This window comes from Stenella coeruleoalba (assembly GCF_951394435.1).
Source record: "Stenella coeruleoalba genome assembly, chromosome: 15".
Classification (NCBI taxonomy): domain Eukaryota; kingdom Metazoa; phylum Chordata; class Mammalia; order Artiodactyla; family Delphinidae; genus Stenella; species Stenella coeruleoalba.
Genome location: NC_137161.1, coordinates 11,568,285 through 11,591,247, shown reverse-complemented (window position 1 = coordinate 11,591,247; position 22,963 = coordinate 11,568,285). Strand labels below are relative to the sequence as shown.

Below are 22,963 nucleotides of genomic sequence, written 5' to 3'. Positions count from 1 at the left end.
CTTCTATAGGGACAGCCTTTAGGATAAATGTGATTTAAAGATCTATCCATTGCAACAACATGAGACCTTATTTGGGCCCCAACGCAAACACACAGTTTTAAAAGTATGAACTTCTAAGACAACTGGACCTGCGAACAGTGATTGGGTATTTGTTACAATTAAGAAACTGTTATAAAAATTTAGATGTGATCATGGTATTGTTTTAAAAGTCCTTGTCTTTTAGATACAGGTACTGAAATGTTCACAAGTGAAACAGATGTCTGGAATTTGCTTCTAAGAAACTTAGGAGTGGGGAAAGTGGATTGACAGGTACAGAAAAAAGTCAGATTGGCCGGAAGTTGTTAACCATTGAGCTGCTGAAGTCCTGCATTCGATGTACATGAGGCATCATTAGAGTAGTCTCACTTCTTTTGTAAATAAAAAGCTTTCCAAAATGAGCAAATGGAAAAAATGTGGTTTAAGCAAGACAGAAGTTTACTTCTCACATATAAAACTCTGAAGGCAGGTGGGGCAGGCCAGGTACGATGGTGGCTTCCTAAGCATCAGGGACCCAGCCTCTTCCAGCTACCCACTGCAGCCCCCTTCACTTGGCCTCTGCCTCAGAGTCTCACATGGCTGCTCCATGCCAGCCAGCGCAGCCAGGGTGGGAAGTACAAGCTTCTTTCTTTGAAGGACATGTCTCAGAAGCCACACACAGTATCTTTCCATCCTAGGGACCAGACATAACCGTATGACCATGCCCAGCTGCAGGAGAGGCTGGGAAAGGCAGTCTTTATTCTGGATGGCTAGATGTCTAAAATTCAAGGCTTCTATTACCAAGGGAGAAAGGGTGAGCAGAGATTGGGGTCCAATTGGCAATGTCGTGTGGGGTACAGAGCTGGCAGCAATGGTGGGCCTGAGGATGTTTAAATATGCTTGTCATTTACATATACAAATTAAGCAATCTGCTCAGAGTCTCTGCTCCGCTTTAGATACAGGAGTGAGTGTCTGGCTTCCTTTGCTCTCCCAGGCTGGGTGTTCATCTCTAGGAAGCTGCTGTTCCTGGTAGCCAGGATGGCAGTGCCATTTCCTATGCTGTCACTAAAACCAAACCCAGTACCTGGGCCTTGGTCTGGTCCAAGGCCTGGAAATTTGCTCAGCCAGTGAATGAGATGGAGAAAACCGTTCAGTCTCTTCCCCGACAGCTGAGTGGCTTTGTGGGGTCCAACCCTGCAGAGTGGTCAGCATGGTGGCACAGACACCCCACCAGTGCATAAAGACAGGATGTCCCAAACCACAGCTGCGCTTATACCACTCTTAAGATTTTTGCAATACATTTTGCTTTTAAGTCAACCATGATTTATTTTTTATTTATTTTTATTGAAGTAGAGTTGACTTACAATGTTATATTAGTTTCAGGAAACTTAATTTTTAAAAACACCTTAAATTGATTTTTAAAGTAATCCCCCATTATGGCCTGCCCTAAATAGAAGGTAACTGAAAACCTAAGATTCTGCCAGAGGTTCTCAGCCTGACTCCTGCTTTCTCTTGTTAAAGACAAACTCGCATTACACTGACCAGAATCCTCCTTAGGGCATTTAAACGGATCAAAAAAATTTTAAACGGGATTAATTTTTTTCACAACGCCCTTCAATGTTATTTAATTCCTGTCAGGTCACCACCAACAATCACTTCTCCTGGGGTCTGCAGTCTCACTTCTAGGAAACACGGCTGAACTCTGAACACCTTGGTTTCCCCGTTGGTAAGATGGGGATCAGAACAGGATTTATGTTATCTTCTAGAAGGATTGAGACAATTATATGAGATCACGAACGTAAAGTCTCAGCGTATAAAATGCCTGGCTCACAGTATAAGCATTCAAATGCTGGCTGTTATTATTTGTCAGTTTAATGGAGGAAAAAATGTGAGTCCTGTCACTAAAGAACTAAACATGGCTTGAGCAAAAAAAACAAAAACAAAAAAACATCGAAAAACCCAAGCAACTGGACTTCCCTGGTGGCGCAGTGGTTAAGAATCCACCTGCCTGGTTAAGAATGCAGGGGACACGGGTTCAAGCCTTGGTCCAGGAAGATCCCACATGCCACGGAGCAGCTAGGCCCGTGTGCCACAACTACTGAGCCTGCACTCTAGAGCCCGCGCTCTGCAACAAAAAAAGCCACCGCAACAAGAAGCCTGCGCGCTGCGACGAAGAGTAGCCCTCACTCACCGCAACTAAAGAAAGCCCACGCACAGCAACGAAGACCCAACACAGCCATAAATAAATAAATAAATAAATAAATAAATAAATAAATTTTCTTGAAGTTAAATTTTAAAACAAAAAACAAAAAACCCCAAGCAACCCAAACTTCAAAGCAGCAGGGAGGAGGGACATAAAACCCCAAACACTTCATTTAACAATGGAAGACACTTTATTTATTTTTTTAAATCATCTCTCAACATTTCAACTCTTGGTAGAAATCAAATGCAAAACATCTGCTTTTTTAAGTTAGCGTGTATTTATCTCAGTCACAGCAACCTCATACAATAAGATACACAACGAGGAGGAGCATGGTCACAGCATTTCCTATTCCAGTCCACGAACACAGTATTTCCGTGATGATACACACACTGGCCTTTCTCTTCCAGGACAAGTTAGTTATTCCTACTTTCGTCTGCTGTGTAAGTTACGTGGCATCACGGTTGGTTAAAAGAGTTAGTGTAGTGCTAGAGCAGTCTGGAAATGGAAAACTAGAAAACTCAGGACTGGGACAGGCACGGACACTTCTGAAACGTGAAAAGGAAGAACATCAGAGATGAATGCCCCAGAATGGGTGGGTCTTAGTAATAAAGTTGGTTGAAATTCAGCTTTATATACACATTGAATATCTACACGTGATCTACTAGATATATAGAAAAAGAGCCATAGAAGATTTTGAAAACCTTAAAATCACGCAACTAAGTTGGAAGAACATCAGCAAATTCACAGTGGCCTCAGGATTCAGCCAGATTTAAATCTGCTCAAGAGCTGAATACCTCCTTCTATCAGAAAACGCACTGCATGTGAATTCCTACAACGTTCTGTACATCACAAACACTTATGGCTAAAATATACTGTTAGTTCACAAGGAAGCAGTTTTATTTTCAAATTCTTGCCCCACTCCTGCTCTGCACCCCAAAAGGAAATCCGGGGTCAGCAATTCACATGAGGAGTTTAAGAGCCTTCGGGTTTAGGAGCGCTGAGGCTCGGCTAAGAACCTCAGGACACATCTGTCTGATGGGCGCACGCAGGCTCCTGCCCACTTTTAGTGCAAAAAGGTCACAAATGTTGCAGAGGAATCCTGGAAACAGGTGAAGAGAAGAGGACTGAGATAGAGGGGTGGTGGGAATCCCAAACGATTTTCCTTCTGAATTGAGACTCAAGAAGTTTGGAGTGCAAGGTTCACACTCAGCAAGCGGCAAAGACCAGGCCGGAGATCCACAGGGTGAGGTTCCTGAATGGTCACTAGGTTGTCACAGTCTGCAGGCGCACAGACCTCTCGGCCCAGACTAACCCCCTAAGTGCACACTGGAGGTAGGTGTTAGAAATTTATTGTAGGGAAGACAGTGGCTCTCCACCAACTCAGGGGACATCGTCTCTGTTCCTCCTCTGCCCCTACAATCTCCACTCTACCCTCGGGCTGTGGCGAGTGGAGGATACAAGATGGAAGGGCACGAGCCCCTCCCTTGGAAGACTAAAGAACCCGGGGCATTTTTATAAATAGCTACATCGTTAATGTTTTAACCACTTTGAAACACACAGCAAGTTGAATATTTATTTAAAAATAAATCTCAAAAATATCTATTTACAGTAGAGTAAGAGAGGCATGTGCAAACAACAGAAAGGGGGGAAAAGTCAGTCCCAGTGTGGAAGGTCCACCCTTCAGAGAGCTAGAGCCAACTTCACAAACCCCAAGGCTGAACTGAGCTGTGGAGGCAATAGGATGACATTAAGCGAATCCTGGACTGGGGTCACCCTCGATACGTGGAGAGGCAGTGAAGTTGGGTGGGGGGCTGCCGCCAGGGATCCTCGTGTTTGGGAAAGGGTGGTGGAGGGATGAGCCAGTGGATGAGGCCCGGTGTGGCAGGAGGGCTCATTTCACAAGCCAACAGGCCTCTAGCTCACCACTCCAGGTGGGCGTTCGGAGGGGACCTGGAGGGCCCTTCCCAGTCCAAGTTGGCTTTGCCGTGGGAGCAGTCGGCATGGCAAGAGTCCCAGAGATAGAAATCCTCTTTGAGAGACAAAAACAAAAGAATGGAACAGGGAGTGATAGCAAAAATGAATCTGAATGCAAGTGCCACCCGTCTCTCTTGCCAGGTGGCGAAGCAGCCATCAGCTGACATATCTGAGTCGATACGGGAACTCCCACGTGGGGCAGCAGGCCACACGATCCCCCCCCACAACCACGTGGTCAAGTGCAGGCCTCTGCTTCTGGGATCAACGTGTTAACGTTTCTTCCCCATGAAACCAGAAAGGTCAGTGGTGTAGCCCTTGTAGCAGGGAGGTGCAAGGTCGAGTCTATCTGTACACGAGATGGGAGAACTGGGCGGACTTGTAGTTCAGCTGGTTGTTGGGCATGAACTTGTGCAGCTCACTCTTTTTGCAGCAGGGGTCGTAATGGTAGGTGCTGAGGCAGGCGTCGCAGGAGGCTTTCGAACATTGGGTGCAGGTGTTGGCGGCCCCGGGGCGGTCACAGAAGCCACAGCGCGTGGCGGCTGCAGAGGAGGGCTTGGATTTCGAGTGGAGGTGCGGCGGCCGGTCGAGGCCCTGCGTCTGGCCTGCATACTTCTCCCGCAGAGATGACCCGTGGGCCAGGCTGTCGTGGGCGGAGGCCTTGCTGGGGAAGCCGCCGGGCTTGGAGGCCGGGGAGCAGGCGAGCAGGCTGTCGCAGCGCTGGCAGAGGGAGGAGCTGCAGGACAGACCGCAGTTTTGGCACTTGGAGAGGGCGGACTCTTTGGCGGGGGGCGAGCGCTTGTGGTAGATGGGGTGGGCGTCGTTTCTGACCAGCCAGACATCTGGCCGCAGGGCATCCTGCCTCCGGTACGTGGCCCTGGGTTCCGAGTCTGTGTACAGATCCACATCCTCCTGAGCAGAGAAGTACGTGCCACGCAGCAAGCCAAGGCCATTGTTGGGGGAGGGGGATGGCAGGTCATCCGGGCTGCCGTGGGGGGAGCTGGACATGGTCAGGAGCGAGGGGGACGGGCGGATGATCTCGTCCTTGAGGTCGTCCCCCAAGTCTGCTGCCACAGGCTCCTTCCGCAGGCTCAACGAGGTCTTCAGGGGCGGCTTCCGGCTCTCCCAGTAATTGTCATAGGTGTCCACCGACCTTGAGGGCTTGGTCACACGGGGCTTGTAGTAGTCCTTGGCTGCCCGCTCGCTGGCCGACTTCTGGAGCACCACGCGGGCCATGGAGGTTGTCAGATGCTCCCGGCCCTCGGCCCGCCGCCGCAGGGCATCTGAGCAGCCTCGCACGTCCTCCGCGCTGCTCTTGCGCTCGCTCACCACGTCCAGCTCAGAGTAGCCTTTGTCCTTGACTTGGGAGTGGATTTCCAGCATCTGTTCACACTCCACCTTGGCCAGAAAGAGTTCAAAGGAGACCATCTTCACTTGGAGGGTCTCTACCAGCTCTTTGAGCTTGTACGCAGTCCCCAACTCGGGCACATAGCCCATGTAATTCAGGATGGCTCGGATGTCCTCTTCCAGTAATGTGGACTTGACGTAATAAACAAAGGGGCCCGTGTAGGTCTAGGGGAAGGAAGGGGGGTAGAAAAAGAGAGGTGGGTGTTTCTCTCTGAGGCACACAACGAACGGAGCCTGCATCAGAGCGTATCCCATCAAGTCTGAACCGGAACACACAGGGAGAGGAAGGGGGAGTGATCTCCACGGCAGTGTCTCACTGCGGAAGGCAGAGGCTAATGCTTCCCAACAGCTCGGCGCACGGGTCTGAGGGAAATGACGCAGCGCTCCTTTTTCCAGCGTAGGGAGCAAAGCCACTAGCTTTCTACGTGGGGTGCAGCGGCTCTGCTCCTTGAGGAAGAGCAGGCACAACACCCATGAGCAATGAGAATATTCCTTTCTGGCATTTCTACAAAGGTTTGAAGCATACGTTAGGCTTAGCCTGACTTGGTGGAAACTCTCCTGAGCCATCACTGCCTTTGGAATGATTCAGAATTCTGTCTCGAGTTCATCCTCCTCCCCGCTCTCTGCTTTCCTCCGCTTGCGCGGACACCTGCAGCAGCCTCCTAATGGTCTCCCCGGCTGACTCTTGCCCCTCTACAATCTCTCTCCCGTACAGCAACCAGGAGGATTCTTTTCCAATGTAAACCTGATCCCGGCACTGCCTGCTTCCCAGCCCCCTTAGAATAAATTCCAGCCCTCTGCCCTGGGCTCCAAGGCCCTGCACAACCGGGTACTGCCCACCTTTCCAACCTCAGTTTCAGATGTGAGCTGCCAGGGGTGGGGAGCCAGTTAAGAGATGACACCAGGCAGAGGGGCCAGGTGGGGAGCCATAGGGGCAGTTCTGGTTGTTATCTCAAAGGCAGTGGAGAACCTGGGGGGGCCCGCGAGCAGAGGAAGGATGTGATTAGATGGGCACAAACCCTCTCAAGATGGACTGGAAGGGGCAAGAAGGGAGAAGGGAGACCAGTGTGGAGAGCCCGTCCCTAGACCTTACCTTGATGCTTCTGAATTCCTTCTTCCACGGGTAGAGGAAAAGGTTGACACCCACCGTTTCGAGCACACTGAAGGCACAGTGCAGAGCCCGCAGACTGGAGGAGCTCAGTGAGCGCAGAGAGCTCTCCACCACCTCATAGAACTGGATCAGCCGGAATCGATAAAAGGGATCCACCTTGTGCAGGCTGAGCAGGGTCGAGGCTGCCACCCGCAGGGACTCATCACTGCCAGGCCGCTGCTTGCTGGGGGTGGTGTCCACTTTGCCTTCATGGAACTGCACGTACTTCCGAAATAAGTCATCCTTATATTTTGCATCCATTGAACTGGGCTTCCCCATCCGATCCGATCCAGGGACGGGGGCTACCTTATTTCCTCCATGGCTTCTGAGTTAGAGGCAGGGACATTGCTAAAAGCATTGACATGTCGCCTGCCTGGACCAGCAGAGTGCTCTGCAAGAGGAAGAATAAGCAGCACATCATTCCTTGAAACGGTCCACGTCCCAGCTTGTAGCAGCTGAGGCCAAACAAAAAACAGCTGTCCTGAGCTACACTGGGCACCACCAGCCCCTGGCCCTCAACACATTTAGTGAATAGGTACACCATGTTGTAGTGGAAACAAGACAGATAAGGTCCTTGACTTTGCTGAGCTCACAAATGAAAAATATGATTGGGGCACCTAACCTGGTTTCATGGGGATAGGGGATGGTTAAAAAGCCCCTGAGAAAGTGACGGTTAGACCCAAAGGATGAGGCGTCGGCAGGGAGGAAGGCCCTGAGCTAACACTATCAGCACTTACTACCTGCCAGGTGCCTACATGGACTAACTCATTCCATCTTCTTAAACAACTCGAGGAGATAGGCACTGTTGTTATCCCCATTTTACAAATGTGAAAACTGAGACATGAAGACATCAAGAAACTTGCCCAAAGTTACAGGACTATTAAGAAGCAAAGCTGAGATCAGAGCCCAGGCAGGCTGGCTCCCAAGTCCGTCCCCTTAACCACCACACCCCGCTTTCCTGAGGCGGGAAGGAGCCTGGCATGTGAACACAAAGAAGGCTAGTGTGGCTGAAGCAGGGAGAGGAGGGGAGTCACAGGAGATGAAGCTGCCGGCAGAAGCAGGATCCTGATCCCCAAGGTCTCAAAGAGTTGTACATTTTATTCAAAGAGCCAAGTGAAGCCCCTGAACAGTTCAAAGCAAGGGGAAGAGGGACATGATCGTATCTGCAATTTTTTTTAAAAAGACCACTTTCGGGCTTCCCTGGTGGTGCAGTGGTTGAGAGTCTGCCTGCCGATGCAGGGGACACGGGTTCGTGCCCCGGTCCGGGAAGATCCCACATGCCGTGGAGCGGCTGGGCCCGTGAGCGTGGCCACTGAGCCTGCGCGTCCGGAGCCTGTGCTCCGCAACGAGAGAGGCCACAGCAGTGAGAGGCCCGCGTACTGCGAGAGGAAAAAAAAAAAAAAAAAAAAGACCACTTTGGCTGCTGAGCCCTGGAGAGTGCCTTTATCCATCTTTGATTTTTTTGTTTGTGTTTTTGGGCCATGCCACATGTGGGATCTTAATTCCCAGACCAGGGATCGAACCCATGCCCCCTGCAGTGCAAGCGTGGAATCCTAACCATGGACCGCCAGGGAATTCCATATCCGACTTTTACAGTCTGCTGTTGGGAGAGGAAAGGGCATTCAGAGCTGGGACACACAGGATTTATACACTCTTGCTGTCTCCTTGGCCACTTGTTAGTAGAACATGTACAGATCCATCAGAATTCTTGGTGTTACGATGCTGGGAGCAAATGTGGATTCATGGAGGGACCTGCTAGGCCAGGGGAGGCAACACAGCATCGGGGTTACAAACAGATTGCAAAGCTGGACTGCCTGGGTGTGAACCCTGGATCTGCTTTTCTAGGTTACTTGGGCAAACTACTCAACCTGGGCCTCAGTTTTCTCATCTGAAAAAGGGGGTTAATAATAGCACTTATAGTCCAGAGTTGGTGGAAGGATTATATGCAATCAGTATAGAAAGCTCTTCAGAATGCCAGCTCAAAGTAAGCCCTTGATACACACAAGCAGACATTTCTGGTGTCTGAAGGTGCTAGACCCTCCAAGCATCCTCAAGGATGCTTGTAAGATCAGAGTGATGCAAATATCTCCGACTGGGGGGTGGACATGCATTTTCACACTCGCCCGTCCTACCTTTCCTGACCACAAGCTCATGGGTGCAGGGATTGCGACCAAATGACTCAGTAGGGGTCACAGTGCCAGAGCAGGTTACATGCTTCATAAACACCTGCTGCCTGAGTGAAGGGTGGGGTCCTGCTGGCTGTGGGAAATGTTGAGGGACCAAAAAGAAGCCGCGGTGGGATGGGACAGACCTGTGGAGTCCTTTAGCAGATCTGAGTTCAGCTCAGAAGTTCTAAGGGCCTACGAGCCTGGCAACTCTCAGGAAGTCAATAAAATCACCCATGTCTCAATGAGCCACTCCTCTGGCTTCTCCACAGTTTTGGGGAGACACCCAGGGGTCTTAACTGTTGGGTGAGGGGTAAGACATGCAGGAGAATTAGGGACACAGAGAGGTCACCTTCTCCCACCCACTGCCCTGCCAAGGAAGCCCAAGGCTTCAGGAACAAATAGAATAGGCCTGAGGAGCACACAAGGCAAACAAATCCATTTGGGATCAAATTCTACCTCCTGACCAACATCTCTGTGGTCCTCAGAGCAGTTTTTCCCTTCCCTCTTAAGGTCCACCCACAAGGACCCTTCTGTCTGCTCCTCAAACACATCAAGCCCATTTCTACCTCAAGACCTTTTTTTTTTTTAAAAGGCCAGGTAACCTTTTTGTTTTGTTTTGTTTTTAATTCATTTATTTATTTTTGGCTGCATTGGGTCTTCGTTGTTGGGTCTTCGTTGCTGCGCGCGAGCTTCCTCTAGTTGCAGCGAGCGGGGGCTACTCTTCGTTGCATTGCGCGGGTTTCTCATTGCGGTGGCTTCTCTTGTTGCAGAGCTCGGGCTCTAGGCACGCAGGCTTCAGTAGTTGCGGCTCGCGGGCCCTAGAGCGCAGGCTCAGTAGTTGTGGCGCACGGGCTTAGTTGCTCCGCGGCATGCGGGGTCTTCCCAGACCAGGGCTCGAACCCATGTCCCCTGCATTGGCAGGTGGATTCTCAACCACTGCACCACCAGGGAAGTCCCTACCTCAGGCCTCTGCACATGTTGTTCCTTCTGCATGTTCTTCCTTTGATTCCTCCCGTCGCTGGCTCACTCTCATCATTCAGGTCTCAGCTCAAATGTCATCCCTCCGAGGCTCTCCCTGACAACCGCAGCTCAGTAAATCCCACATGCCCTGTCCCTCGTTATTGCGTTACCCTGGGGTAATCACCATTTGAAATTACCAACTTTATTCATTTACTAGCTTCCTCTCTTTGTCTCCCACCAATACCCAGTAAGCTCCACAAAGGCAAGGACAGTGTCTGTTTTGCTCACCATGATGCCTCGCACAGCTCCTGGCACACAGTAGGTGTTTGATAAAACAGGCGAAATGGTGCTTTACTTTCTCATTTAGCTCTCCCCAGAATTCTGGGAGACCAGCAGGAGCGAGAAGAAACCGAGGCTCCATGACATGACGTGCTGTCTATAGCTCAGTGTTAGGAAAAGGTGGATCCCAGATTCCACTGGCCTTATGACATGAAACCTGTGTACCTCCCACCACCCCATGATTCCTGAGCTCAACAAGTATGCAGCACCTACCCTATGCCGGGCCCTAGGCTGGGTGCAGTGGGGGGAATGTGGGGTGGGTAGGGGACAGTAGGGAACAGAAGCTGAGAAGATAAAGCTCTGCCCTGAATTCTACTTGAAAGGGCTTACTGCCCAGTATCAAAGTATGTATGTTCTTTTAAAAAATAAAATTGTATTACAACCTGAGAGAAGACATCACTGTCCTTGCTAAAAAAAAACCCATATACATATACCATTTTTTATTTATCCAAAAGCAGCTTTCATCCAGCCTCTGGCCCCAGGGACTTTTTTTTAGTACACCTGAGAACAATTTAAACAGAGGGACATCAAGTCTCCTAAACACTGCTGTGATTTTTCTCCAAGGAAGTCAGTCTTCAGCCAATAGAGACTGATTTTTTTTTTTAAAACAAAGTCAGCCGCCCTCAAGCTCAGCGTCTGCTGCTCTGTAATCACACCACAGTCCACACCCTTGTTTAAGGCTGGCAGATAAACAAGGAAAAGGGATCCAAATAGCCCAGTTGGTATTCAAAGTCCCAAAGTCAAGGATAGGAAACTCATCTAAGAAAAATCTTGAACCAACCTAGGTAGGTGAGGAAACAGGTGAAAGAAAATGAATGCTAAAAGATAATTAAGGCAAGGAGAGAAGGAAACTAACAATTATTGAAGTCCTACTATGTGCTAAACATTGGGCTTTCCACTTTAACTGCATCACCCAGTTTAATCCTCACAATTCTACGAGGAAACAGACCAAGGCTCAGCCATTAAACAACCTGCCCAACACAGCTTGAATGGGTCAGAGCTGGAATCTGAACTTGGGTTGACCGGCCCTGCAGCCTGTGCTTTTTCTCATTTATCTCACTCATTTATTGTTACCATTAGTACCATTCACCAAGGGATTAGTACATAAGGGCCCTTTGCTAAGTGCTCCGTGAAAATCAATGAAATCCACACGACAACCCCAGGGTTAAAAAAGAAAAAACTGAGGCTCAGAGGGGCCAAGTCGCTTGCCCTAAGTCACAAGGCTAGGAAGAAGTGGCTCTGAGATCTGAACCTAGGTCTGAGGCCAAAACCCTGACTCAAGCTCTGAGCTGTGCGGCTTTCAGGCAAAGCTGTCCTGCTGCTGGACAGCTCTTCTTGAAAGGGCTCAACTAAGTCAGAACGCCCTATGGCAGGGCCAGCAGAGTTGAGCTCTAAAAATTCCTGTAGTAGCAAAATTCACATCTTCTCACACAGAATGGGGTTGGAAGAGCCACAAATCTATTTATGACGTAAGCTCAAGGGCCAAGAGGAGAGGCGACCAGAGCCGGGCCAGTGGTAGAGCAGCTGACATCATCCCTCCTGAATTCATTCCTGAGAATACAGGCTGCATTGTAGCTGGTGTCTCTTCTGAGCATAGAGCCAGCAATTTATTCCTAGCACTCTGCAAAAACAACAAAAAACACGCTCTCTGCAAAAACAGCGTGGTTACAGGAGACCAAGACAGCCTGGTGACAGAAGCCATTAATTTCTCCAAGCAACCCAAGGATTGGAACGCCAAGACGTGCCAGTGTGGCGGAAAGAAAAAAAAAAAAAAATGGCACCGTGAACGTCCCTAACAGAATCAGACGGGTGCCCAGAGCCAACAGGCCTGGTCAGCACTTCCTGCACCCATAATCCGGGTCCCCTTTGAAAAGCAAAGCAATGAAGAGAGAGATGTTGCAGTCAGGGAGGTGGTGGATTTTAATTATTATTTTTTAAACATCTCAAAGGAAAGCTATATCTGTTTAAAACCTCACTAAACGGAATTGAAATGATTCTGGATAGCAAAGCATGAGCTTGGCTTTACCTCAGCTGGCCCATTCAAGCAGAAACATTCTCCAAGCAGCATTTGAAGGCGCCCCCTCCCTGCACAGACAGAAGCTATTTTGGGCCCGGCATCGCCCCAGTCCACAGGTTTATGTATCCCTGGTCTAGCTTCAAGAGCCTCAGAGTTTCCCTGGCCTCCAAACAGCAGCAAGGGGAGCGCAGAACAACCCCCTCCACCTCCGCACCCCAATCCTCTGCATTCATCCCCAGCCCAAGGCCCGTGAGACACATCCTAGGCAACCTTCCACTGGCTGTGAAGCGCCAGAGGGTCCCCACACCCCAACCCAGTTCCAGAGAGATTCAGAGAGAGGATTTCCAAACCTTTGAAAATAATCTCAGCGATGCTGAAATTGGGCTTCCCCAGTGGCAGCTGCGACTCGCAGAGGGGCTCTGAAGCAAGGAGGTTCCCCTCCCTGCAGGGAACAGAAGCTGGCGACTGCTATTCCCAGCCTGATAATTCCAACAACCTCTGAGTGCGACATCAGTTGTGAAAAACACCCTAGTCCCAAACTCGGGCTCTCCCCACGGGTCTGTGAATTAATTAACAGCAGCTATCATTTATTGGACGCCTGCTGTATGCCAGAGACTGTGCTTCGCATGCATCTCACTTCATCCCCACCACGGCCCTAGTAGGCAGGTTCACTCCCCATTTAACTGATCAGGCAACTAAGGCTCAGAGACGAAGTGACTTGCCCAAGGTCACACAGTGAGTACAAACCCCAGAATGTCGCCAGAGCGTGAGCTGGGGACCACTGCGCGGTAACTGCCTCACGGTGGAATCGGGGTGTCCTCCTGCCTTGTTAGTCGCTGTAGAGGGGGGTGTTCCTCCTGAGCTGCCCTTAGCCACCCTGGGGGAGTGGGGATCCTGAGAATTAAATGGGCCCCCGGAGCGCCGAAAAGACGGGCCCGCCCGTCGCCCCCGCAGGCCGCGAAGGGACCCCGCTCCCGGGCCGGCAGAGCCCCGCCTAACCGGGGGGGCCCCCTCCGCCGGGGAAAGCCCCAGAGGCCTTTTCCGCCCACGGCCGCCCCGCACTCACCCCGGCACTGCCGCCGAGGACGCCCCGGCCGAGGGGAGCAGGAAGGAGCCGCGGCCGCCGCCGGAGCCAGGCCCGGCTGGGCTCTCGCAGCTCCGGCCGGCTGCAGGGGACAGAGACCAGTAGCCCGGGGCCACGGCGACCCGGAAACACTCAACCAGGAAGTGACGTCTCTCGGAGGCGGGTCCAAAGGGAGGCCCGGCCGCGGCTACGCCCTGGGCTGGGGTGAGGCCGTTGCTCGCTGGCGGTGGAGGAAGAAGCGGGAGGCAGAAGAGTGAGCAGAGAGGCCGCGGAGTCCCGCTTTGAGGTCTAAAGGCCCACTGCCTCTGCTGGGGCTGGGACCCGGAAATAAACGTGCCGGAAGTGACGCACGCCCTCGGTCACAGGATGGCGGCTGGCCGGGTTGTCATGGGAACCGGTCTGTAGTCTGGAGATGGTAGCTCGGAGCTGCGATCTCAAACTGAGCGATCCGCGGCCTGCTCCTCCCCTTGTCGAGATGATCCGCGAGCTGAGCTCCCGACCGCGCCTGACCAGAAGCTGACAATTGGAGCCCTCACCCCCATTTTACAGGTGGAAATACCAGAGGCTTAAAAAGAGCAAGTGAGGTGCCCAGTATCACGTGAGCCTGAATCCAGACTTGAGAGGACTGTTGATGTTACAGGCTGTGTTTAGTGAGGGTTCCAGCTTTGCCTTTGCATTTTACCAGCTGCATGACCTTAGGCTAGTTACTTAACTTCTCTGAGCCTCAGTTTTTTCACCTGTAAGATGCAAGAATAATATACCACCTCCTGAGATTCATGTGAGAATGAAGTGAGTATGGAAACAGCTTATTACAGTAGTTGGCATATAGTAATAATCTAAATACACTTTGTTTTTAAAATCTGGTTAAGTTGGGAATTCCCTGGCGGCCTAGTGGTTAGGACTTGGCGCTTTCACTGCCGTCGGCAAGGGTTCAATCCCTGGTGGGGGAACTAAGATCCCGCAAGCCCTGCCGTGGGGCCAGAAATAAATAAATAAAGTAATAAAGTGATAAAATCTGGTTAAGTTAAAGGAAGTGACTTCTCTCAGCCCTCAACTTCCTTGAATGGAAACCAGGGTTGGGGAAGACCAAACCAAATATTGCCTCCTTGCTTTGTGACCTCACCAGACACCTGCAGTGTAAACTACACTGGCATAGATTCTGGTGGCTTGTCACTTCACTTCATAGATTTGCCTCCCACCCACCACATTGACCGTGAACTCTGCTTTTGTGGTTCACCACTCACTGAATCCCTAGTGCTTGCAAAGTGCCTAGCACTTACTCAAGACTTTGTTGAACATATTTACCATTGAACCACTCATTCTATCTCTCTAACTTACCCCAGACTCAGAGCCCACTCCGTGCCAAGTTCTCTTTCTCCAACATGGTCTTGGCTGTCTGTACCTACCATACTCTTCCTCCCCTCTGGCCTCTATGCCTCTATATGCTGTTTCCTGGGTTTGAATGTTCTTCCTTTCGCCTCTTCCCTTCCTTGTTTTCTTGGCTTCCAGCCCCAGCTCAGTCCTCACATCCTTTCTGAAGCTTTCTCTGATTTCTCCAGGCAAAGACCCACCTTCCTCTGGTTTCCCACCCCATAACACTGTCTTTCAATATTTTATCTCAGCTCTTACTATAAATAAGTATATATACATATATATATATATATATATATATATATATATATATATACACTTAAACCTGACACCCCCCACAAGACCTGGAGCTTCTTATTTATCTGTGTTTCCTGTGAGCTCTGCACATGATCAGAAGGTGCCCAACAGATGTTGCTTGATTGCAGGATTCTCTCTCAGCCTTGGGGTCCCCAGCTAAAGTCAGTGGGTCTTGTCTCAGGAGTCAATGACATAATACAGGGGAGAGCATTTGGAGAACCAGCAACCAGCTATTCAAACAGCAGCAATTACTGTATTTAGCTGTTGCTGTCTGAGCATCACTTAAGGTCTTCGTATACTTCAGCTGTTATCAGCTCATGTTTAAGCTTCTCTCTTAATCACCTGTAAGGTGATGGTGTTTACAGGAATTCCAGCTGAGAAAAACTGTCCTACCCAAACCCTCTGCCTTTGCAACAACTCAAAACTGTCCTTTGGAAACTGTTATAAGACTGCATGAGGCTGCTAATAAGTCCCTTCCATCTCTGTGGTTCTGTGACAGCAAAAAAGAAAACAGATTTTTAAGAAGGCTTTACCGGTAGGAAACCCTGGCCATTGATTCTCGGTGATTTCGTATCAGAAAAATACCAAAGTCTCTGAAGGGAGCCATGTTTCTCATCTTTTAGACAGTGCTGGAGGTCTGAGAGTTCTCTGCTTGGTGACATGGAATCACGGGAGCATCCTTTTCAGATTTTATTACATAATGATTAGCAGATTATGTAACAGTCATGTAACAATGATTAGGCACCTCTACTTTCTAAAAGCCAACAACATGAACCATCTACCTACTTCTTTCTATTTTTTAGTGGTTTTTTTTTTAATCACAAAAGTAATGCATGAATTCTAATGACACAGACGTGTAGAGCAAAAAATGAAAAAAAAAGCAATGGGGCTTCCCTGGTGGTGCAGTGGTTGAGAGTCCGCCTGCCGATACAGGGGACACGGGCTCGTGCCCCGGTCCGGGAAGATCCCACATGCTGCGGAGCGGCTGCGCCCGTGAGCCCTGGCCACTGAGCCTGCGCGTCCGGAGCCTGTGCCCCGCAACAGGAGAGGCCACAACAGTGAGAGGCCCGCGTACCGCAAAAAAAATAAATAAATATATAAATAAAAGCAAGCCTATGACCCATCAATTTGATTTCTTGTAATCTACCAGAGAAAAAGCGTAAGTGCACAAGGAGACCTGTTGCATCATTGTTTGTAATGCAAAAACAAAACCCAGAAACATTCTGAATGTCCATCAAGGGAATGGTGTAGCCATACTAATGACTACTATGTATCACTTAAAAAGGATAATGTAAACCTACATAACTCTGCAAGACATATTTTGGAAGGAAAAAAGAGAGACATACCCTGAAATGGAAAACAAAACATCAACTGATACGATATATTTTCTAAGGGTGCGTATGTACGTATGCATATGTATGAAGCCAGCTGTGGACAATAATGCAAATACAGATCATGTTTTTTATATCATTCTACAAATACATATTATATGATTTTTATTAATATCTTTGTCCCCTAGAAGTCAGTTAGCTCTGTGAAGACAAAACTAGTATACCTGTTTTGCTCACAATTATATTACTACTACCTGCCATACTACACTACTACTAGTAGTACACCCATTAGAGAGCATTTGTTTCCAACTGAAATTTTCATTGAATGCCTACAATGTGCCAGGATTGATGTTCGATTTAAGGGGCAGAGACAGACACAAGCAAGACAGATACAGCCCTTGCCCTCAAGGAGCATACAGCCTCCTTATCAGAAAGATAATATTAAGGGACTTCCCTGCTGGCACAGTGGTTAAGACTCCACACTCCCAATGCAGGGGGCCTGGGTTCAATCCCTGGTCAGGGAACTAGATCCCACATGCATGCCACAACTAAGAGTTTTCATGCCACAACTAAGGAGCCCACCTGCCACAACTAAGACCTGGCACAGCCAAATAAATAAAATAAATAACTATTTTTAAAATGAGAGAATATTAATAAATTAGGAGTAGGATGAACTAAAAACCAGTGATTCAGGATAGAAGGTGGCGAATGTTATGAGAGGGATAGAGACCTTAGAGAATGGAGAAGTGACATCTGAGATGGCAAATTGGGGACAGCCTCAAGGAGGAGGTGGCATTTGCACTGGGCTTTGAGTGACTTGGACATGTAAGCATGTCCAGCTTTCCTTCCAGCTGGAGGGAAGAAAGCAATAAAAAGTAAGGACTGGAAATTGAAACTCAACTGCCTACAAGCATATAAGGTAGGCATAACTAGTACTAGAGTACTATCATCTCATACTATATAGTACCAGAAATTAGTAGTAATGTAATACAACATAGTACCTGGCTCACAATAGGCATTCAATAAATACTTCAGTGAGAAAACGAAAATTATTGAACCCCTACCATCCTCCAGCTGATTGTTGCCAATTTCCCAGCTGATCATGATCAGATATTCAGGTTTCTGAAGAGGAGCTAAAAGTCCAGATTTTTAAGTGAAATTTTGCAATTATAAACACTATATGTAGATACACTTCCTAGTTCTGTCTACTGAGTGAGCCTATGAGAAATGACACCGCTGTTAGAAAAAAAAAGGGGGGGGGGAATTCCCTGGCAGTCCAGTGATTAGGACTCCCTGGTCCCACTGCAGGGGCACAGGTTCCATCCCTGGTTGGGGAGCTAAGATCCCACAAGCCATGCGATATGGCAAAAAAAAAAAGAAAGAAAGAAAGAAATGACACCACTGTAGCAATAAGCACTGACCACCCATATCTTGCTTTCTAAATACCATTCTCCACTAAAATGAGCCAAGCCTTGGAGAAACAACTGATTGTCAGAGCTGGGACAGGGAAATTACAATGTGGGGCTGGTACATCTTATTGAGCCGGAAAGTAAGGAAGTGCCAAAAGCATGATGGGACTTGTGAAAAGAAGCCAAAAGGCCTGAGTTCAGATCCCAGTTCTGCCACTTTCCAACTATATGTGACTTTGGACAAGCTAGTTACCTCGCTGGGCCTCAGTTTCCTTATCAGCAAAATGGGGTTAATAGAACTAACTACCCCCAAGGATTGAATGAGCTAATACAGGTGCCAGTGCGGAGTGATAGTTCAACACAAGCTAGCTAGGATTATTTTTGACTCAGACTCATGGGGCTTGCTAGGCTGGGGTGTACAGTAGGCCTCAGATGTTTGGGCAACGTGGTTGTGCTTGATGTCATTCTGCTCAATCCTGGGCACCTTGCATTTATGCTGCTCAGAAGAGTAGAATTTATAATATCCAAAATATATAAAAAACTCCTACAATTCAACAACAAAAAGACAACTCAATTTAGGGACTTCCCTGGTGGTCCAGTGTTTAAGACTCCGAGCTTCCACTGCAGGGGGCACAGGTTTGATCCCTGGTTGGGGAACTAAGATCCCACATGATGCAGGGTGTGGACAAAAAAAAAGACAACCCAATTTAAAAAGTGGCCAAAAGACTGGAATAGATATTTGGGATAGATATTTCTCCAAAGAATACAGACAAATGGTGAATAAGCACATGAAAAGACACTCAACATCATTAGCCATTAGGGAATGCAAATCAAAACCACAATGAGGGGCTTCCCTGGTGGCGCAGTGGTTAAGAGTCTGCCTGCCGATGCAGGGGACACGGGTTCGTGCCCCGGTCCGGGAGGATCCCACATGCCGTGGAGCAGCTGGGCCCGTGAGCCATGGCCGCTGAGCCTGCGCGTCCGGAGCCTGTGCTCAGCAACGGGAGAGGCCACAACAGTGAGAGGCCCGCGTACTGCAAAAAAAAAAAAAAAAAAAAAAAACCACAATAAGATACAACTTCACACCTACTAGGATGGCTATAATTTAAAAAAAAAAGAAAAGAAAAATAACAAGCGTTGGCAAGGATGTGGAGAAATTGGAAAACTTGTACCTTGCTGGTTGGAATGAAAAATGGTGCAGCTGCTGTGGAAAACAGTTTGGTAGTTCTTGAAAAGTTAAAAAGAATTACCATGTGACCTAGCAATTCTAGTCCTAGGTATATACCCAAAATAATTGAAAACATGGACTTGAGCAGAATATTGTACACCAATATTCATAGCAGTATTATTCACAATAGCCAAAAGGTGAAAACAACCCAAGTGTCCATCAACAGATGAGTGGATATACAAAATATGGTATATCCAAACAGTGGAATATTATTCAGCCATAAAAAGGAATGAAGTTTAGACGCATGCTACACCATGGATTAACCTTGAAAACATTATGCTGAGTAAAAGAAGCCAGTCACAGAAGGACAAATATTATGTGATTGCACTTACATGAAATGCTTATTGTAGGCAAATTCAAAGAGACAGGGACTTCCCTGGTGGCACAGTGGTTGAGAGTCTGCCTGACATTGCGGGGGACATGGGTTCAATCCCTGGTCTGGGAAGATCCCACATGCCGCAGAGCAACTAAGCCCATGCACCACAGCTACTGAGCCCATGCTCTAGAGTCCGCGTGCCGCAACTACAGAGCCCATGTGCTGCAATTACTGAAGCCCGTGCACCTATAGCCCATGCTCCGCAACAAGAGAGGCCACCGCAATAAGCCTGCGCAACACAATGAAGAGTAGCCCCTGCTCGCCGCAACTAGAGAAAGCCAGCGCACAGCAACGAAGACCCAACGCAGCCAAAAAAAAACCAAGCAAAGGACAGAAAGTAGATTAGACATTACCAGGAGCAACCATAATATCCATTTTTCAGGTTTAGTTCTTATCAGATCTTGCTGACCCTTGATATAATACAAATTGTAAAATGCTGTGCAAAAGCAATGAGCTGGTGGAGTGACTGATGAACTGCAATTTTCTGGAAGCAGCCTTTTTACGTGGTCATCCCCCGTGTCTTTCCTGTTTATATCCAAATCATTCTCTGCCATAATTCCAACACCTATCAGGATACCTGACACCTAGAAGTTATTGGTTAAATAGACATTTATTTATTATTAATTTACTTATTTATTTGTTTTTGGCTGCATTGGGTCTTCGTTGCTGTGCACGGGCTTTCTCTAGTTGCGGCGAGCGGGGGCTACTCTTCGTTGTGGTGCGCGGGCTTCTCATTGCAGTGGCTTCTTTTGTTGCAGAGCACGGGTTCTAGGGGCACAGGCTTCAGTTAGTTGTGGCACGCGGGCTTAGTTGCTCCGCAGCATGTGGGATCTTCCCAGACCAAGGCTCAAACCCGTGTCCCCTGCATTGGCAGGTGGATTCTTAACCACCGCGCTACCAGGGAAGTCCCTAAATAGACATTTACATGCCAGTGTCACTCATGTTAAAACTCCTTGCAATCCGACACTATGTCCTTTTTTTCCCCAGTCTTTTTTTTTTTTTTCTTTTTGGTTTTTACTTCCATGCTAAGTACAGTAAGCCATAGAGGTAGGGGCAGTAAACATTTAAGGAACTGTAAAGAACAAGGGAAGCCATGATCACCTAGTTGAGCCAGGCAAGGTGAGCCTGTGAGATACTCCTACGCCCTCTAGTGGTGCAGATGGGAATTCCTCCTGGCTCTCTTACCAGTTTGGCGATTTTTTTTTTTTTTTTTAAGGTTTAATTTTAGGGCTTCCCTGGTGGCGCAGTGGTTGAGAGTCCGCCTGCCGATGCAGGGCACATGGGTTCGTACCCTGGTCCAGAAAGATCCGCAGAGCGGCTGGGCCCGTGAGCCATGGCCGCTGAGCCTCCACTTCCAGAGCCTGTGCTCCACAACGGGAGAGACCACAACAGTGAGAGGCCCGCATATCGCAAAAAAAAAAAAAAAAAAAAAAAAGTAATGCATGAACTTGATAGAAAAGTTTAGACAATACAATAGGGAAGAGAATGACAAGTAAGTCTTGCTCCAGGCCCAGAACCTAGGCCCCAGGCCCTCAGTTTCACTTCCTGATAATAGCCACTTGTACTAGATTCTCTGTAATCCTTCCAGCAGGGTAATCAACTCATCCTGCTCTGCCTGGGACTTTCCCAGCTTTAGCACTGAAAGCCTCACATCCTGGGAAACCCCTCAGCCCCAGGCAAATTGGGATAGTTGGTTACCCTACCTTCCAGAGACATCTATTCATCATACACAAACATATTCACATATTATTTGCATTACGCAGCATCCTGGTGTTATTTTAATCAAAACTATATTTCAAACATCATTCCTTATCAGCTGTATATTCATTTAACGAATACTTGTGGAGTTACCTACCATGCTCTAGGTACTGTTTTAGAAGGTGAATATACAGTAGTAAACAAAATGGGCAAAAATCCCTTTCCTCATGGAGTTAACATACCAGTAATTATATCTGTTGTATTAATCACTTTGCTATTATGACCAATGCTGTCCTGGACATTTGTGTGTACGTATCTTTCCTACATGTCAGTGTGAGTTGGTCTATAGCAGCACCGTCCACAGAACTTTCTGTGATGACGGAAATGTCCTCTATCTGCTGTGTCCAGTATATAACCACTAGCTACATGGGCTATTGAGCTCTAAAAATATCACTAGTGAGCCTGAAGAATTGAATTTTTAATTTTGTTTTTTAATTTAAATTTTTAAATGTAAATAGCCACAGTATTGGATGATGCAAGTCTGTGGGAGAAAGTCCTAAAAATAGAAAAGATAAATCAAAAGATGTGTGCTCTTGTAAATTGGATAATTATAGGCAAATCGCCCACGAAGAGGTTGTATTAGTTATTTGTTGCTGTATAACAAAAGACCACAAGCTTAGCAGCTTAAGCAACACACACTATGTCGCAGTTTCTGTGGGCAAGAAGTGTGGGCATGGTGGGACTGGATCATGGCATAACAAAAGATTACAGGAGCAGATTTCCCATTGATTTTCCTTAGGATCACTATTTAGTTGAATAATTTTTTAAACCATCTGTCGCCACCCGCCTACCTCACTGCCTATTAGAGACCATGTCTTTCTCCCTCACGCCATATCCCCGGCACTGGAGGGCCCAGCACACAGTAGGCCCACAGGGATTCTTTGTTGCCTGAATGAATGAGTCTCCCTTGGCAGTAAAAATCAAGTTTGCGAAGCCTTTGAGCAGGACCCCTTCCCCACTCCAGGCTCTCATCAGAACCCCAAGAGGGTCTTAGATGATGTAGGCCATCTGAGAGAGGCTGCCAAAAACTAAAGAGGAAGAGATGATTGTGGGAAACATTTTCCTCAAGAACATTAAGGGAAAATGGGAGGAGAAAGATCCATTCATTGGACACACATTATTAGGTTGATTGTTTTTGAAAAACAGCCAGTGTGACTGTGGGGAATGAGGGAGGGCTGGCAATACATTTGCAAGCTAAGAAAGGGAGAGTGGGGACATTTTCACGGAGAATGCCCAGAAAAAACAGGAAGGGATATTGCACATTTAGTCTAGTCTCAGCATTGACCGGGGCTGGGGTTGGGGGACGGGGGTGGGGGGTGGGGGCGTATAATGTAGGTTAGTGGTTCTCAAAGTACAGTCCTGTCCAGCAGTGGCTGCATCACCTGGAAAAAATGTTAGAAATGCAAATCCTCAGGCCACACCCTAGATTTACTGACCTGCTGAATCAAGAACTCTGGGGGTCTGCCCCGGCAAATCTTGTTTTCAGAAGCCCTCCAGGTGACTCTGATGCACGTAAGAGTTTGAGAACGACTGGCACTCTGAAATGCACAGGTACCAAAGCCAGACTGCATGGGTTCAAATCCTCACTCCGGTTTTCCATCTGTGTTAAAAGGTAATTTAATCTCTCTGTGCTTCGATTTGCATAGTTGTAAAATGTGAGTGGTAGAAAGCTAAGTCACAGCTTGCTCTGAGGATTCATTCATGGAAAATGCTTAGAATAATAAGCACACAAAAAGTTCACTATTAATATAGTATTACTTTAATCCTGTCCTCCTGTCTCTGTGACTAAGTGTACGAGCTCATGGAAAGTTCATTTCAAGAGCCCAAACTGGAGGCACTCAGTGGATTTGAAGCCCGGGTCTGGGACTCCCCTGCCCTC

The 22,963-nt window shown here is 48.1% G+C and overlaps 1 protein-coding gene across 1 annotated transcript; it reads right to left on the bottom strand.

Moving 5' to 3' along the window:
• Positions 1-2,404: 2,404 nt before the first annotated feature.
• On the bottom strand, positions 2,405-13,568 carry SPATA2 (spermatogenesis associated 2). The gene is made up of 3 exons (XM_079945737.1): positions 13,297-13,568; positions 6,690-7,137; positions 2,405-5,761 (listed from the first exon to the last, which is right to left on the bottom strand). The coding sequence occupies exons 2-3, from the start codon at positions 7,023-7,025 to the stop codon at positions 4,535-4,537; spliced, it is 1,563 nt and encodes a 520-aa protein (XP_079801863.1). The 5' UTR covers positions 7,026-7,137; positions 13,297-13,568; the 3' UTR covers positions 2,405-4,534.
• Positions 13,569-22,963: the final 9,395 nt, after the last annotated feature.

Excerpts from the sequence above, each read along its gene's own strand:
- SPATA2 (XM_079945737.1), bottom strand. The coding sequence starts at position 7,025 with ATGGGGAAGCCCAGTTCAATGGATGCAAAATATAAGGATGACTTATTT. Across the intron at positions 5,762-6,689 it reads AGGAATTCAGAAGCATCAAG|ACCTACACGGGCCCCTTTGT; the intron begins GTAAGGTCTAGG and ends TCCTTCCCCTAG.